We start from the raw sequence: 18092 nt of genomic DNA, 5'->3' as shown, positions 1-18092 counted from the left end.
AATGTAAAACTTCATTTGTTTGCCAACTTGCCCAAAGGAAATGGTGAAGTGTATGTGTGCACAAGGCTTTTTTGCATCTCTGTTGATGAAGCCAAGATATGATTGTCCAAACACAGGCTCTGTGCTTATTCAGAATTAGCCCGGATATTAAATCTCTGCTCCATGAACCACTGCTAAAATACACCCAGTATTGTGAAGGCAGTAGTCTCGAGTCCTCCCACCAGACCTCTCTGGTTAAGTAGGAGTGGACTTCAGGCCCTTCAATCATGGACACACACACACACTCCATTTCTAGGCCTTTGTGAGAGTTCAGCCCCTGAAACTGGAATGCTCAGATAATCATTGGAAGTCAGTTGGCTTTGTCCATGATCTTAGCAACAGTAAATCAGATAGCTTCACCAAGTGTGGTGCTATAGCAGGAAGGCTGTTTGCATGCCAAAGTACTGCTACTGTGGACTAGTTTGAAGAGGAGTAAATTTCCCCACTTGTATTTAGCATTCTTCAAAAAACATGTAAATAAAGTTAATCAAATAGCATAACTGCCATCCCCTTTATTGTGCAAATTCAGTCCAACCGAGGACACAAAAAGAGCAGATTTGATTCCCTACTGGCAAATTTCTGTCAGAGATACCATATACTTGGGTGAAGTAAAGATTTGTGTCGGAATTACCACATATTTATGTGAACTAAAGTTTTGTAAGAGGGGAAAAAAACAAACCAATGCCCAAGACAGTCCTGCTGTCTCTAGTAACCCAACGTACATATAGTTTTACTTACATTGTGAGATTTCTTGAAGTAGGAAATGAACAGTTACAAATGCATCATAAATTGTATGAAGCAACATCAGACAGAGAAGATATAACCTACACTGACTTCACTTTCAATGTCTTCCAGCCACTTAAAAAGCCATACTGTGCTTTTTAGAAATCTAATTTTTGTTCATTTTGATAGCAAACACTGAAATCAAATCAGTTACTGTGAAAGCTTGTATGTACTGAGCCCTTTAAGGTTTTTACTGGAATGTGATAGTTTTCGCTACCATTAACAGTGACATGTGCTGTCTATAATCTTTGCATGTTTGACTTAACAAATCCTGAGCCTTTGCTTTCAGATGGATTGAATCCTTCCAGATTTTGATAAAGTAATAGTGTGTCCTCATAGACTACATTCTTTTGTAGAGTTCACAACCAACAACAAACCATGGGTTCTCTTTCTGGGATGTTCGTGAATAACAAACCATGGTTAGTGCCATTGGGTTTGAACATCACGACAACCCAGAATTCAGCAACCCATGGGTTAAACAAACCAGGTAAATGTTTTATTGAATTATGCAGGTATAGTGCTCTATCCCAGTGCAGAAAGTTTTAGGATTAAATTAGATCAAAAGGCAGGTTAGGAATGAAATAAACAGAACTATTTCACCTTCAAATTATCCTTCTTGCATGTGAAAATAATTGACCAAGATAATGATGATTATGATGCCACATTTTTTTCCTTTCTTTACAGTGGCTCTCTGTCAGATAAGCGGTTTATTTTTAACTCAAATGGTAAGAAATGTTCTTTTGTTTTTATACATAAAGCATAATTAAACTAAATAGAACTTGGGAGCCAAATACAATTATAACTCACAGTCAGACTGAATTTTATAGTGGCTGCCAAGTAGGCGTGTATAGGATCACACTGTTACAGTTTGAAGTGTACATTTGTCTCTTTTTATTTCAGTGGAACTTAACACATATCTTAAAGCCTAAATATTCTTGATTCTTGTTGGTATGATTGATGAGTTGGACCAATAGTCTATTTTAACCCAGTGATTCTTAAGCTCTGTACCCAAGGGAGCCTTTCTACATCAATTTATCTGCTGAAGAAGATCTGTGTGTCAGCCAGATTGCAGAACCTCTGTGCTTTATAGAGGCCTTTATGTATGTTATTCTAGGGACAGGATGTTGAATCTCTTTCATCCTGAAGGCTGAATTCAATTTCAGAAAAGATCCGGGGAGGGGAGGAATTTTAATGATGGATGGGGCAAAAATACCAAAAGTTCCAGTAAATTTTAGCTTAAAGCTCTTACTATCAGTAACAAAGCCTTCAGCATTTTAGAATGGAGTGGAGGGAACCGCACAAAAGCCAGGAGAGCATCAAACAATTGACAGTTGGGGGAAAGTAGGTGGGGCTGACAGAATGGGGGATGCCATCTGAAGAACCCTGGGAAGGCCAGTTGGGGTCCTGATTTGGCCCGTGGGCCTGAGGTTCAGCCCCCTCCCCGCCCCCGCCCCCCCCCCCGGTTCTAGAGTTTGATTTCAGAATGTGAAGAAGGCCATAGCCGGCCTACACACTTGAAGGTGTGTAAATTATGAACAATGGTATATCTCTGGTAGTTTTTCTGCCTTTAGAGTTCTTCTCATTGAAGAACTAAGCTTTGGAGGAACTTTGGGATTCCTAACAATTTGAAAACCACTCATCTAGCAGATAACTGTCAACTCAGGCTACTGTCAACAGTCCCAGCTGTTTTCCAGGGCTAGAAATGCTAGATTACATGGACACTGAATTGTCAGAGAATCGTGTTCTGGATGCTAACCAAAGGCTTCTGTACATGAATCCTAATGCAACAAAGATTCCTTGTTTGTCTCCTTTTTCTTCTCCCTCTAGCCCACCAAATTCTTTTACTTCCAATAGTTATAGGTGCTTCAAGAAAGCTCTGCATCATGGTCAAGAATTATGTTCAGCTGCACGGGCTCTGTGTTTGGGATTTAAGGGAGGGGTGGGCAACTTGTAGCCCTCCAGATGTTTTGACCTACAACTCCCATCAGCCCTACCCAGAACAGTCTATGGTGAGGGATGTGATAAGCCAGAATGTCTGGAGAGCCATTGGTTGCTAACCCTGACAGGCTAAGATAAAGTGGTCAGTGTGGAAAACAAGTATTTACAGGAATTCATACTGATACCGGGAAAAAATATGTGATCCAGGAATAAAAGTCCCCAGTATGCTAGCTTGATGACTATAGTTCCACAGTATTAGCGAATGCAGCCTGTATCAGGATAATACATATAGACATTCTCCTCTCTTTATTTTGAATATTAAGGTTGCAATAAATCACTGAACCTAGAAGGAGAAGATGCTTTTAATGGCCAAATCACTGCATCATCATTCTGGGATGAAACCAACACAATTGGGGAGGTGGTCCATTGGTCTCCCAATAAGGCTTGGCTCAAAGTTCAAGGCCCATCTTGGGCAGCAAACCAGAGCAACCATCGGCAGTGGCTGGAAATTGACCTAGGAGAAAAAACAAGAATAACAGGTCAGTTGTCTACCAAACAAGCTTACATGTCTATTTTAATTCAATATGTTATTTATAAATCTCTTCAAGTATTAATTATCACCAAAATGCAGCTTGCTTACTGTTCTTGTAAGCTGGAAGGTTTTTGTGAGGTTAAAATGTCACTTTGAGCATCTTTGAGGAAGGGCTGTAATAAATGTAACACATGATTACAATTTTAAATGTTTATGGAAGAACCCTGAAAGACTTCTCTGGTATCACTGCAATTATTATCTATAAAAACATAAGTTTTTCAAAGCCAATGTTTAAGGTCAAGAGTTTGGCTTATCTCCATGGTGGGTTGTACTATCTTTGCTAGAAGCACCTGCATGTAAAAAATAATTCCTGCAATCCAGAGCTTGCACATGTACAGGTTGTTGTTTCCAGCTATGGCAAATGGAGCTTCACAAGTGCAGGAGTACTTTTGTCTGCCCTTGTAGACAGTCAGAGAGCCCCAGCATGTGCAAGTGGGGATGAATCTACAGGTCATAGGCAATGGCGAAGTGATGATGTTGCATCAAGCTTACATTTTTCAAATCTTGGTCCAGATATAATTAGTAATTATTGTTTGAAGGAAATGTACTTAATTTCTTCCCCCCATTAACCAAGAAACAAAAACATTATTGTTGTTGTTGTTGTTGTTGTTATTATTATTTTCTTTTATTACAAGGAATTAGAACCACAGGGTCCACTATGCTCAATTTTAACTATTATGTTAAGACGTTTATTGTGAGCTATAAAAATAACAACTCAAAATGGAGGACTTACAAAGGAATCGTAAACAATGAAGAAAAGGTAACTGTGTGGGGAGATGGAAGGGGAAGGGGCAAAGAAATAAGGTTGGATTCCCTGATTTCTGGAGGCCTCTGAGCCCAATGAGACAATTTTAGGGAGGAAATATGTGTTAGTCACCAGTGGAGGATGGTGGCTCTGATGTCAGTGGGGTGGTGAATCTGCTCCTGGCTTCACACCTTGGGTGGCTCCAAAGGAAGTGAGGCAGGTGGCTACTAGGAGGAGGGCTTTCTCCACTGTGGCACCCCGGCTGTGGAATGAGCTCCCCAGAGAGGTCCGCCTGGCGCCTACACTGTACTCCTTTCGTCGCCAGCTGAAGACCTTTTTATTCTCTCAGTATTTTAACACTTAATTTTAACTTAAATTTAAACGTTACTGTTTTAACTCTGTATTTTAATCTTATATCAATTTTGCTGCGTGGTTTTATCCTGGTTGTGCTTTTTATACTGTATTTTGTATTTGTGCTTTTAACCTGTTGGTTGTTTTATGATGGTTTTAATTTTTGTGAACCGCCCAGAAAGCTTCAGTATTGGGCGGTATAAAAATATAATAAATAAATAAATAAATAAGAGTTCTGACTGAAACCTGAAGCAGATTCACCAGCCCACTGACATTGGAGCAACTAGCCTCCACTATTAGCCACAGCTTACAGGATGAGGGAAACAAGCCAGTCCCACAGCCCACAGGACTGGGGAGCACTGCATGGGAAATGTACAAGGAGCTAGTTTGCACATTTGATTGGATAGACTTTTTATGTATTAAACTTTCAAATTGCATATACATAACATCATTTGTTAACTGTTTTCCCTGAATCTGCTGCTTTTTGTGTGTGTGTGAGAGAGAGATCTGCTAAAGAATGTTCTAATGACTTTTAAGGATTGTGCTTTATTATTGATCGTTCACCATTATTACCTTTGGTGCTGTTGTCCACTTGCTTTAAACATGCGTAATCTAACTACATTACTCGTTTTTCTTTCGAATGGCAGGTATTCAAAGGTAACTCGAATCACGGAAACATTGTTCGGAATAATTTCATTCCTCCTTTAGTAGCTCGGTATGTGAGAATTATTCCACAGACCTGGCACAAAAGAATTGCTCTGAAGGTGGAACTTATCGGTTGTCGCATAGCACAAGGTACACCACTAAAAAGATTTGGCAGGCAATAGGGTCTGAATGTCCCACAGATGTGTTTACGTTCACTTAGTTTCTTCTTCTGTCTTGCAGTTAACAGCTCCCTGATTCCTTCGCTGTGGCAAAGACCAAGTCAAAGCACAGGTGTTTCAATCAGAAAAGAAGACCGAACCATCACAGAACCTATTCCTTCAGAAGAAAACAACCTAGGTACTAAACACCATGTAACATGAATTTTATCTATATGAAATGGAGGGGGAAATCATAGTTACTTTGGAGTGTGATGATCTTTCAAAAATAGTCACAGCTGGCAAGCTAATGGAAAGGGGAAGCACAATGAAGTTGGATGCAGGATCTGCCTTCCACAGGGGAAGGGGCTCTGCCCACGGAAGACCTGTCTTCCCTCACCTCCCCAGCACACTAAAGCTCACCCCATTCAGCAGGGTCTCGTGATTCTCTATGTGGCATTTCCAGGGGACTAGAGGAGCTAGTGTGGGAAAGAGGGGGCAGGGAAGCCCACTTCCGTCATTGCAGTTGATCCAGTGTAAATCTGGATCCAACCCTAAAAAAATTTAGCAAACAATTCTAATCATCAAATATCTGGGAACAAAGTTGTGACCAAATACTCTTTCTGGATAAAATTCTACATTCCTATTCAGGTTGACAAAAATCGACATTCCTACTTCTGTATTTCAAGAGTGGACGACCCCATGGCCCAGGCAGCTGTGGCAGACTTTGCTGGAGCCTTTCCTGCTTGGGAGGGGAGAAAGAAGCCCCCTCCTTGCCCAAGCAGGGAAAGAAGAGCATTGAGCAGCCCAGGGGAGACAATGGGGCGCTGTCAGGTTTAATCCTTCCATTGTTACATGATCCCAATGAAGATTTCCTCACCTCTCCTATGCTGCTACTAAGATTAGGGAAAAGTTTAATAGTGTGCGTGAGGGAATCTTCATCTGAATCACAGTAAGGAGAAAGGTTAAACCTGTGAGTGAGAGAAAGAGAGAAGGGTCAGAAGTGTGTGTGTCCCCTTGATCATTTACCCTGAGGGAAAACAGTCCTCAGGGGTAAAAGGGTTGTCCATCCCTACAGTCTGTTTGATACATGGCTTTTTACTTTACTAGGTCCAAATACCAGAAAGAGTGTTTAGTAAGTATTACTCATATACCAAGGCTTGATTTTACAATTCAAGAAGTATCCCCATTTAGGCTGCAATCCTAAAAGCACTTACTGGGAAGTGAGTCCAAATGAACACAGTGGAACCTATTTCTGAGTAAACATGCATAGGATTGCACTGTAAAAGTTGCATAAAGGGGATGGGACAGAATTCTGTTCTCCTGATGCCATATCTTTTGATAGAAACAAAACTAGCAATCAGTTGTTAATATGTTGAGAAGAAAATCTCTTTGTTATTTTGAACCACATGCAATCCTATCCTGTGCACCAGGGGTGGGTAACTTGTGGCTTGTAGATGTTTTGTCCCTCAACTCCCATGACCCCTCACCACTGGCTAGGGCTATTGGGAACAGTAGGCCTAAACATCTGGAGGGCTACAAGTTGCCCACCCCTGCTATGCACCTTTATCTGGTAATAAAGTCCCAGTGACTCAGTGGACGTGTATGTTGGTTTCTTTTTGAGTGGAATAAACGCCATTCATTTCAAAAGAGTAATTGTTTTAACAACCTGCGTGGGCTTTGCAAAGACTACATTCCTGCTTGTATTGCCCATACGCTGTGATCATTGATATATAGCCCAGCTCTCATGTCAGTTTTTCCATTTGCTTTCCAACCTATTTTAGCTCTTGTTTTTTATTTGTTTAAGGATTGAAACTTGCTGCCATTATTGTTCCAGTTGTGGTGGTGCTTCTGCTGTTCCTGATATCTGGAATTTGTATCTCTGCTACCTGGAGAAAGTATGTGACTCTCTCCCCCCCCCCCCCCCGGTTAACATTTGTGAAGCATGATCCTTCTCACGGTTACTTGTTTTGCTTCAAGAGTAACTGGTGGATTTACCAGCTGAAGAAGGCCATTCCATGATAAACTTGGAGGTTCTCTTCCATGATTTCCTAAGGAAAATGCTAGGACCAAAAAACAATACAAAAAAGTATTTGTTTCCTAGGGCTGTCGCTCGTTTGACATCCCCAGTTTATTTCACAGCATTTCTAATTATGTTGCTCAAACTTCCACAACTCCACTAATGGTGCGGGTACGGGTGTCTCCTCCTCTAGTGAGCTCCCTCTTCCACCTGTGAATTGTGAAGAATGGGGATGAGGAGAGCTGCCTGCCTCTCTTAACAAGGTGTGGCTGTTCAAAAGCATTCTCTCAGCACTGTATAGGCAAGTGTGCCAGAATGGTAAAAGTCCAAGCAGAGTAGCAAGGAGATTTGTATGACAATTCAGCCCTTGCCTCAGGGGCTCAATTCAGCCCTTGTTGGGTTTTTTTTGTTTTAGGCTTTCCTGATAAGCAGAGCAAGGTGCTGCTACTGATCTGAGTCTCCCAATGTTTGCTCTCAGCCATCATTGGTACTTTGGATCGTGGAAAGAGTGGAGCTCCCAGTTCTTAATCAATAACTCAAGTTATAAAGCAGGAAGGAGCAAAGACAAGACACATGTGCCATGTCTTATGTGAACCACCCAGAGAGCTTCGGCTATGGGACGGTCTACAAATGCAGTAAATAAATAAAATAAAAATAAACAAGGATTCTTTTTCAAGCAGCCCTACTGATTTGTTAACTGTTGTTTAATTATTTGAATGGAGGTTTCGCACAACATGTGGAGCTGTGGTCACCTTACGCTTCTAAAAAACTTGTGCGTGTTTTTTTAAGTGCTGAATTATCAGAGAAGCCAGAAGGTGATGGGGAGTGAGAAAATCCTGTCAGGTACAATTCTCCCCTCCTGTTGCTTGTAGTCAGGCATCGCTGTTATGAACAGATGCTTGGTTCCTGACCTATGGAAAAGTCTTGAGAGCAGCATTCACACTCTTTCTGGAACATGGGGTTTAAAAACTTTTCTTCTTTTAAAAGCTGCTCAAGACAAAAGTTTGAAGAAGATGGGGAAGAGTACAGAGATTTATAGTTTAACCATGACTACTATGTTGTGCTGTTAGACTGTGATCCTGAGGAGTAAGTCCCATTGAACTCCTTGGGGCTTGCCTTTGAGTAAACGTGCACAGGATCAAGCTGCAGGCAGAGATTTGTAGGTGTGTAGAGAACCCATTGGATCCGTTGGGATAATGCTCAAGTTTTCATGCGGTGGCAAAGCATGCTGGGTCCCCTTTTCTTCCTCCTCCTCCTGCAGGGCTAGTCAGAGTCTTTGCAATTAATGATCTCTGCAGCCAAAGCTCAAGTCTGCTATTCATCCCTGTCCTGGATTCTCATGAAATGAATAGGTGTGATTTGCCGGGCAGATGTCCAGCTTGGCTGCTATATGCAAGATGGGACAACCCACTCACTGTCCTAAGTAGTGCCCTCCAAGAGGGGGGCAGAAGCACCCTATGGTTTGCACAGAGTAGCGAGATCCATTGGAGCATAAGTGGAGCCGCTCGACATGCTGCTTCCGGTTGCCCCAGTCATGCAAAGCCCAACTTGAACTCCATGAGACACGTCCTGTCTGCCAGCAGGGAACTGTTGTGGGAGCTGCCTTAAATGATTCATGACTTATTTGGGAGGCTGCATCCTTTTTAGAGCAGCTTAAGCCCAGGAGTTTACAATAACAGGCTCATTGGTCAATTGAACTGACTCAGGAAAAATGCCATTAACCTTGTTCTTCGTTATAGGAGAGGAAAGAAAGGCATTACTTATGGCTCATGTGACACTGGAAAATCAGGTTAGTGGTGAAGTCTTGTTTTTGTTCGTCATGTGACAAAAATGAGAGAGAAATGATGTTGTCTATTGTGTATCAATACTATATTTTGGGTGCAGTGGGAGTGACTGCCCTTGAAGCGTTTATCCCCAAATCTGGTAAATTGCAGCACAATAACCTTTCATAGGTGATGGGTGAGTGGAGCTGAAATATACACAGCAGCGGTTTGCGATTGTGGAACCACTTATTCAGCCTCCCTGATATTTGGAATGGTTATAGCAGAATCTTTGGAGAACTTGCTTCACACGCCTGTGGCTTTACATGAATAACATGGATTGCAAGCACAAAGATTATTTGACAAGCATGTTGTTGTTGTTCACACTCCTGTTTCCCTCTGTCACGGTCCTGCTTTAATGAGATGCTCAGCAAGTCCAAATTCAGCTTTGCTCTAGAAAACACTGCTGGTGAGAAGAGTTGCAGGGGAGGCGGAGGGATACAAAAATGATCAGCAAAGAAGCTATTAAAAAAAAGCGTTTTTCCTGGCTCCACAAGGAGGTACATTGCTGGAATCCAGAAAGTGTCGTGTATGAGCAGACATCCGGGTCACTTAAGATGGGCTTCTGCTGGTTTCCACTTACCTGATGCAGCCTCCAACACCATATCTCTTGCCATCCCAAAGGGTCCCCCCCACCCTTAAGTGTGATCCGAGGGGAGCACAAGCAGTTACAGCAGGGAGGAAGAAGGTGGGAAAACCCAATTCCATTCAAGTGTCTCTGGATTCAGTCCTGTGCAGCTTGTAGAGATATTTTGATTTGAGCTAATGCAGGCTTCTTAAGTTCTGACCCAGAGTATATGTAGTTCCACTCTTTTACATGCTTTCTGAATTATTTAGCAAAAGGCAACACTGTATTTTCTGTGTGTGCAGTATTTAAGTTGGGTCACTTTTTAAGGTTTAGTACTATTGGGATTTTAACTTCTGTGTTTCTGTTTTAGGTTTCTGGAAACAAATCAAACAACCCTTTGTGAGGCATCAGTCTACTGAATTCACCATCAGTTATAATAATGAAAAGGAAACACCACAAAAGCTAGATCTGGTCACAAGAGATGTAGCAGGTAACTTGAATCTCTTTTGAAAGCTGTCACTATGCAAAATGTAAGTGTGCAAGGAACAGGTTTAGTCTGTCCATCCATAACTAGTGAAAGTTAATGTAATTCATTGCAGTGACAATATAGTAAGTTACTTGCTTAAAAAACTTGTATCTGTCTTAGATGAATTGCAAGCACATTACCTGCCTCTTGAACAATCGGAATAATTTTGCATCATTTTTTCTTTGAATAATTTCTTATATTATTTATTTACTATATTAGTATTACCACTCTGCCAGATATTAAACTCCTGTTGGCAGTGTTGGAATGGTGGTGGTGCGTCCTCAATCCCGCAAAATAAAAAGAAATAAAAAGAAATTTCCGAAGCATTTCGGAAAGCTGCTGTGAGATAATAATGGCAGTTGTAAGAATTTTGACTAAAATGGGCTGCTTTGATAGTGAGCTAGATGATTCAGAAACTGTTTTGCTTTTATTCCTAACCTGAGATTAATGACTATCAAATGTTTTGCCTTGATGATCAGTAGCAATTTGTGAAACCATTCTTGATAATCCTGATGGCCAGCTGGAAATGAAAAGAAAGTTAAGTTAGCAGTCCTATACCACCTTCCATGAGAACCTTTGAAAACAATGTGATTTACTTCTGAGTAGACATTGTTAACCAAGCAAGAACTTGCTGGATGAGGAATGCCAGACTGCAATCAGTTGGTGCTCTTAAAAATCCATTTTATTTCTTCCTTCCGACATAGGCACAATCTACACTACTGCTTTAAAATGGTTTAGAACAATAGTGACAACTCTTGAGGCCCAGGACACACTCCAAATACAGTTTTCAAACCATTTTCAAAGTGTCATATACAGCTTGGTGTAGATCTGGCCTTGGTCTGTAAAGTTTGGCTTGATTCAGAGAGACTTTGAAGAGTCTTAACAGGTGTAGAGTGAGTAAGCAAGTGAGTTGTCCTTCCTCTTCCAAAACTTTTATGAGCCCACACATATTTTCTCTTGTGGGGATATGTATATATTCCAGATACAGAGATGACAAGACACATCTCTACACAGGGATGTAAGTGTATATTCAACTTCAGATGTTCTAAACAACTGCAAGAAGAAGCACTGTTTGCTTGCTCTTCCTATCCCCTTCTCTTTTTTTAGAAGTTCTGATGCAGTTTTCAGATGGGATATTTTCCTGCAAGTTCCATTTGGTACCTCTAGCACTTTGACATCCCCCACTTTCCTTCCCTATCAATTTGCCTTCCACATCGCTTCACCTCAACATTCCTTTTTAGAGTTTAACTGTGTAACAATTTTTTGGCACCATCCTCCTGGATGCGATGGATACACTTTAGAGTTATCTGTCTGTTTTCCCCCTTAGTGGATATATGATGTACATATGTATTTATTTCCCATTTCATATCACTCATATTGCTTGAGTAATCTAAAGCCATTGCTCTATAAGTATCTAATGCAGTGCCCTGTTCTTTTCCTATAGCACACTGAAAGTTTGGTTTTTCAGCAGGACCAAATGGTGGCTCAGTTCAGACAACACATTACTCAACGTAGAGTGAAAACTCCACTCAGCGGTTGAGTTTTTAGGGGGTATCCCCCACACAACATGTTCAAACTCCACCGTTATGTGACTGTGGGCTACCATGGAGTTGAGTAAAATCCATCGTGATATTGCTTGACAGTTCGTCTCTCCTCCCCCGGTCCTCCCGATGGTATCCCATCAGCCATTGGTGCTAAAAAACAATCCCGGCGGCTCTCTTAGAGTGGCACACACTCCTTTTGCTGCTCTTGCCAGAGAACTCTGTAGCCAGTGGGAAAAGTCCACTCAACACAACAGGAAACTCCACAGAGCCCTCCACACAACATGCAACACAACAGTTGTGCAGGAACTCTCCTCTGCATGGTGTGGATATTCTGCATGGAGAGTTTCCCCAAAAAAATCTCCATTGTTGCATTGAGTTTTCCTGCCAAACAACACATTTCTTAACAGTGGTGTAAAAACTGCACTGTGGAGTTCTACAACTACCGTTGAGAAATGTGTTGTCTGAACTGAGCCAGCCTTTCTGAATCTATCACTATTTAAAAAAGAAAAATGATACAGCAGAATGTTAGAAGCCCATCTCACTGCACTGTGATCAGTGTAAATTTAGGTAGTGGTTGGCATCCAGTGTTTGACTTCACTTGAATTTCAGAAGTGCTTTTTGTTTTCCATCTAGATTATCAACAGCCTCTCATGATAGGAACTGGGACAGTAACTCGAAAGGGATCCACTTTCAGACCAATGGACACAGAGGATGGGAAGAAAGGTAGCTCACAGACGCAGAACCATTACCACTGTCCACAGAGAGCAGGACGCCATGATTACGCCCTGCCATTGACCAATCAGGAGCCTGAATATGCCACTCCTATTATAGAACGACATGCAGAAAGAGAAAAGGTGTTTCATTTAGAGAACTGCTACAACGTTCCCTCTGTTTCTTCTACTCATAAATATTCCCTTTCTTCAGGCAGTTTCATTGCCTTATGCCAGACCAATGGGGTGAGTGGAAACTACCAAACGCCACAAAGTCAGGAGGAGTATGATAAGCCAAAAATAAATGCTTTGCCTATGGTGGACTATAGCACCGATTATCAGAATCCCCAAGCCAGTTCACTGACAAACAAGGGATACTCAACACCCAGATACTGCTTAAAACCAATAAATCAGACTGCAATGGCAGCTGTGCTGTAACCTGGAGACCAAGGAAAAGGTTGCTGCCATAATGGCCCAGGCACTGGAATGGATTTAGCATAAAACACATTTTTGCTTTTATACAAAGATCTTGACATTTCTGTGATGTGATGATGAGTGTATGGCGTTCAACGCGCTTTTCACCATGAGAAGCCTTCGCAGTGAGGTCTGCAACCAGTCGATACTCTGCAGCTGTGATATTGGTGCTCTGTTCTGATTTTGTGCAATGTGTACATAATGTTTTAATTTAAAAAAAATAACTTAAAGACTCCTGTTTTGTTCTGTGTGTTTGTGTGTGTTTGGGGGGGGGGGGGTGTTAATGAAATTAATTGGCCATTGCACTGATTTCTATGTGGGGGCAGTATCCTAAATTCAGGTAATGCATGTTGCACCTCGTACTTTATTTAGCCTCTACTGCAACCCTAAGAGTGCATTCTTGGAAGTTCTTTCAAACTCAGTATGCAAAGTAGCATGTACTTTGAGCTACAAAAACTTACCTTCTACACCCAAGCGATGCAAGTGTTGTGATAAGAAAAGGCGAATTGTGATGTCTAAATTATGTAAATTGAGCAGTAGCTATTTTTGTTGTTGCATAATTTATGCTTGCTTTACTAGTCAGGAAGGAAAGGCAGTGAAAAAATCTAACTACTACAAATTTTATTCCTTCATTCCTCTAGTTTCTGGGCTTTCAGCAGGCAGTACCTACTCTTTCAAGCATATCTTCACAGCCATACCATGCTTACTTCTAAATTAAAGCTGAGCTTTCTCAGGACTGAATTCTGCACTAACTGCAATGGTGTTTTGCCTTTCTTTGGTCCTGCAGAATTTCAGAGTGTGCAAACACAGCCTTGTCAGTACAAATGATTTTCAAATAAATGGGTTGAGTCTGAATTTGCCCTTGTCCTGACTTATGGTTCGTTTTCCTGGCAATTGTAAGCAAAATGCCTATATATTTCTTCTTTGGGGAATATAGAAATAAATAAAATACACATCAGGGTATTGCCAAAATTAAAGGGGATGTTCAAACTAACTTTTGGAACTGCCCATTAGTTAACAGGCTTTATTCTCTTGAATTTTGTTTTCCTGTTGGGACAAGAGTGGCATCAGTGCGTCCACATAATTGCAAAGATGGGAAGATACAACTCAGTGATAAAACTGAGAATAAACACATTTCCAAATACGACTTTTGAAAAAGGGCACAAAGACTGCTGTTCTAAATACACCTATTATCGAGTAAGATCTTCTGAACGCCAGATTTACTTTGGAGTAAACATCCATAGGATTGTGCTGTAAATTTCTGTCACTTCGAAAGCTGCAGATGCAAACTGTCTTGCTGCCAGAGTGGCCATAGTTCAATGATGGAGCACATGCTTTGCTGACCTTCACATCTGCCATTTTTTTAAAAAATCAGTATGCGATAATGTGAAAGGCCTCTGCATGAAACCCTCAAGAGCCAATACCAGTCAGTGTAGACCACCCTTCCCTCCCCTGGTGCTGTCCAAAATGTTTTGGACTTTAGCTCCCATAGCCCAGCCAGCATGGCCAATGGTCATGAATGCTCGGAGTAGCAGTCCAAAGCATCTGGAAGCTGCACCAGGTTGGGGAAGGCTGGCCTAAACGGTACTGGATACGTAAATGTTCCATTGGTTTCTATATAAAGCAATCCTTAATTTCTTCCTTGGGGTTGGAAAAAGGACTGTTCTGCTATTGTCTCCCCAATATATTTAGACCTATCCTAAACAAGTTACTATCCATCTTAATAAAATCTAAATTGAAATAAGACTACTCATAAGCATACTTTAGAGCTTGTTAATAAAAATGCCAGGGGATAATTGAAAGAAAGCAATAAATGGAATAAGACATCATTGTGAGTAGTTTGGAGCTGGTATTCTGTAGTGTGATGACGCGTTTGATGGCAAGCAGAATATACAAGCATGAACATGTTCACACTGCTACTAACAGCAGTACAGAAACCATATAGTTGGTATCTAGTAGACCACATGAGAAACAGTTTTCTTGTAAGTCTACAGGCAGAACACATTGCTGAGTTTTGCCTTTTTTTGTGAAATAGCAAGCTTAGACTAATATCTAGATGTACTGTCGGCACTGCTGTATTTGATAGCAGGGGAATTCCACTCCATCCTACCTGTACAAAATGCCAGTTTCAAACAATGCAGCTGCAATATAATACTCGTGCACCTGCTCTCCTGGTTGCAATGATTAACACTAGTTAATGATGTTGTTTTAAAACAACATCTCACTCACAAAGTTGATTTGAGAACTGGAAAAATGGAATAAACACTTTGCTGATAAAATTATAGCTGCCTCCATGTAACAAGCTACAGTTGTATCTTATTTTACACACATACCAAGAGAGAGATGCAAAGGCCCTTAGAATGAGAGATTAGGTAAATAAACTGACACTTCACGCTTCCAGTTTCCATTGAACGGAAACACAGCTGCTCATTGCAGATGAACTTCTCTGAGTGCAGACTAGGGCGATCGGAGCATACCGTCCTTGATCAATAGCAAGGAATGTAGTATATACCACATGTTTAACTCGGAGACAATGAGCACACCAGCAAAAATGGCAAAGTCAAAAACAAAGCACAGTGTGTGTGGTCTCCTTCCTGATTGTAGTTGGGCAGCTAACATGTTCTGACATGTCATGTTGTATAAGCGTTGGGAAGTAATTAGATAAAATACCTCATTTCTTGGGGGTCAAATCCGACGTTGCAGAACCCTTTTGCTTTAAGCACTTTTAACTGTGTGAATAATTCTGGGTTTCACTCTGAATCAAAAGGAATTTGTGCATGGTGTTTTGACAAGAAATTATGTTAGTCCGTTATCACTGGGAAATAGAGTCTGGGCTTTTGCAGTGCCATGGATTAACCTTAGTCTGGGCCTGTACATGTTTCACTCTTTAACCCCAGGTTAGCAAAAAGGGGAAAGACCAGAAACAACAGGACTGGAGTTGAGTCTCAGCAGCAACATTAAATATACACCCCTTTCGCACTGTAACTTGCTAATGTCCCCCTCCCCCCAAAAATCAGCATGGTTGAGATCACATAAGCCACATGTATCCACCACTCTTTTTTATGAAAAAAAATCCATCTCTCTTTTCATAGCAGCACCTTCTGAAAAATGTCCTGACTAAGTCTTATTTGTTCACCACGTTATTGGGTCTCTCTGCCCGCTCCCTGTCTCAATTTGCATTTTAAGGGATTTTTGTCGTTGCTCATGAATGTTCAGATATGTCAAATGTATTGTTCACAACCTGCAGGTAAAGCACTTTGAATCAGGATGTAGTGAGGCAAGAGCACACAAGAAGCCACCCAGAATCAACTGGTTGTGATCTTTTTCACCATGTTAAAAAAATGGTTTATATGGCAACCTTAATATTAAGAAAAGGCAGTGTAGACTAAAACAGATAGAGAGCATATAAGGATTTGTCCTTAGCATACTGGGTTGTAAGAATGGTCCATCCTATCTTGATTGGCAGGCGCTCATGCAGAGGACCTTCCCAGTTCTGCTATTCAAGATATTCTTAAGGGCCACTTGATACATACTTTCCCTACCAGGCTGAACATTGTCCTGGACACCTGATGGAATAGATGCTTGCAAACATTATGGTATACCCACCCTACAGTATCTTTTTCTTTCCCTGCTATCACTGCATACCCTACCAAGGGATCACCATGTTATGGCCCCTGACATTTCTGCATCATTACTGCCTAGAAATGTTTACAAGGAATAGTGAACTGAAAAGAGAAGGTTGCTTCAGAGAAATCTCAAGGGCATACTTGTAGCTCAGAGATAAGACTATAGACAAAACACCATCACTTAGAGCAGACAGTAGAAACTGTGGTGACCTATACCCACAGACTAATGAATTTAACCATCTCAGTGCCTAAATGACAAAAAACAGTTCAGATTTTTAAAAGATAACATGCTGAAGGTTTTATAACAGCGTTAGAAAAGCAAGTGAGGAGGAGAGGAAAGCTTCCCACTTCCACTAAGGCGGCCTTATATTGAGTCAGACAATCCATCCATCCAACTCAGCACTGTCTCCACTCTACATGGAATGATGGCAAACTCTCCATTTCAGATGATTGTCCTCAGGGATTGAACTTGGGGCCTTCTGCATGCAAAGTGGGGAACTCTACCTCCAACTTAGATTCCATGACTTTGAAAGCACGTCTCATTGATCTCAAAGGCCTTATGTCCAAATAAACATGTATAAGAGAGACAGTAAGATTTTTTTTTGGGGGGGGGGGTTCTAGCAAGTTCATGCATGCTGTGAATATGTTAAAGCCCAAGGTACCCTCCTGCACAATTAGGATTCAGTAATACCAGGGCATTTAGCACCAACATGCTAATTCTTTGAGCACAGCAGCTACAGGGAAATAGGTAAAGATGTAAAGTGATGGTGAATGCCAGAGATGTGCAGTTCCAGTCTCTACAGCCTTTGCACTGGAATATCAGTAAGTTAGGGGGGCAAGAATATCATATTCATTCAACTTCCTGCAACCCTTACTAGATTTTACAGGAATGTCCTGTACGTTAGTTCAGGAGGCAGAAAGAAGGTTGCCTGTGAAGCTTTCCCTATTACATCACCAGAAAGCAGGCAGGATTGTAGGGTAGGGGCAGCTTTCCTCTCCCAAGGTGATCTCAAACTGGAAAGACACATGAAGCACAAGGAAAGTCAACTAGTTTAGAACATTGGTCCCACTCTAGCTTCTAAGAAGTTCCTAGCAAGGCCAATACGCTCATGCCTTCTGCAGCTTTGAGAGTCAGAGATATGAAAAAGGACACATCTATGGCTTCTTAATTTCTTCCCATCTTCTCCTTTGAGTTTGAATTAATCTACCCACAATGCTGCTAAATTTCTCAAACATGAGTCTGCAATATCACCACAAAAAAGAAAATAAAAACTCTAGTTTTAATGAGTTTGGGCACTTGGCTCATACTTTTTGTGTTCATATAATAATTGGGCTTTTGTAAGCTGTAGCTACATACCCTTTCACCAAAATCATTGGTTTAACTCTGATCCAGAGCAGTAGTGACCAAACATAATTAACTGCAGATAGATGCTTATTGATCTGAATGCAATGACCTGATGCTCTCATCCCAATTTTTTATGAAATGCAGTTGCAATCTGAAAAGAACCTATCTGGGTAGCTCTATGCCTTACCATTGTTGCAGGAAAAATATAAAA

At 41.2% G+C, this 18092-nt stretch overlaps 1 protein-coding gene across 2 annotated transcripts in view; it reads left to right on the top strand.

The window, feature by feature from the left end:
- The window catches only part of DCBLD1 (discoidin, CUB and LCCL domain containing 1), a 37751-nt gene extending 24608 nt beyond the window's left edge, over positions 1–13143 (top strand). For both annotated transcript variants that reach the window (XM_063124738.1, XM_063124737.1), the window contains exons 7-15: positions 1507–1547; positions 3084–3299; positions 3988–4112; positions 5096–5243; positions 5334–5450; positions 7056–7146; positions 9008–9057; positions 10027–10146; positions 12360–13143. In XM_063124738.1, the coding sequence (XP_062980808.1) occupies positions 1507–1547; positions 3084–3299; positions 3988–4112; positions 5096–5243; positions 5334–5450; positions 7056–7146; positions 9008–9057; positions 10027–10146; positions 12360–12874 (1423 nt within the window). In that variant the 3' untranslated portion in view covers positions 12875–13143. The remainder of the gene's footprint in view (positions 1–1506; positions 1548–3083; positions 3300–3987; positions 4113–5095; positions 5244–5333; positions 5451–7055; positions 7147–9007; positions 9058–10026; positions 10147–12359) is intronic.
- The last annotated feature ends 4949 nt before the right edge of the window (positions 13144–18092 follow it).

The sequence above is a fragment of the Elgaria multicarinata genome, chromosome 4 (genome assembly GCF_023053635.1).
Source record: "Elgaria multicarinata webbii isolate HBS135686 ecotype San Diego chromosome 4, rElgMul1.1.pri, whole genome shotgun sequence".
NCBI lineage: Eukaryota > Metazoa > Chordata > Lepidosauria > Squamata > Anguidae > Elgaria > Elgaria multicarinata.
Note: the sequence above shows the minus strand (reverse complement) of the source record. Positions and strands in the feature narration are given on the sequence as shown.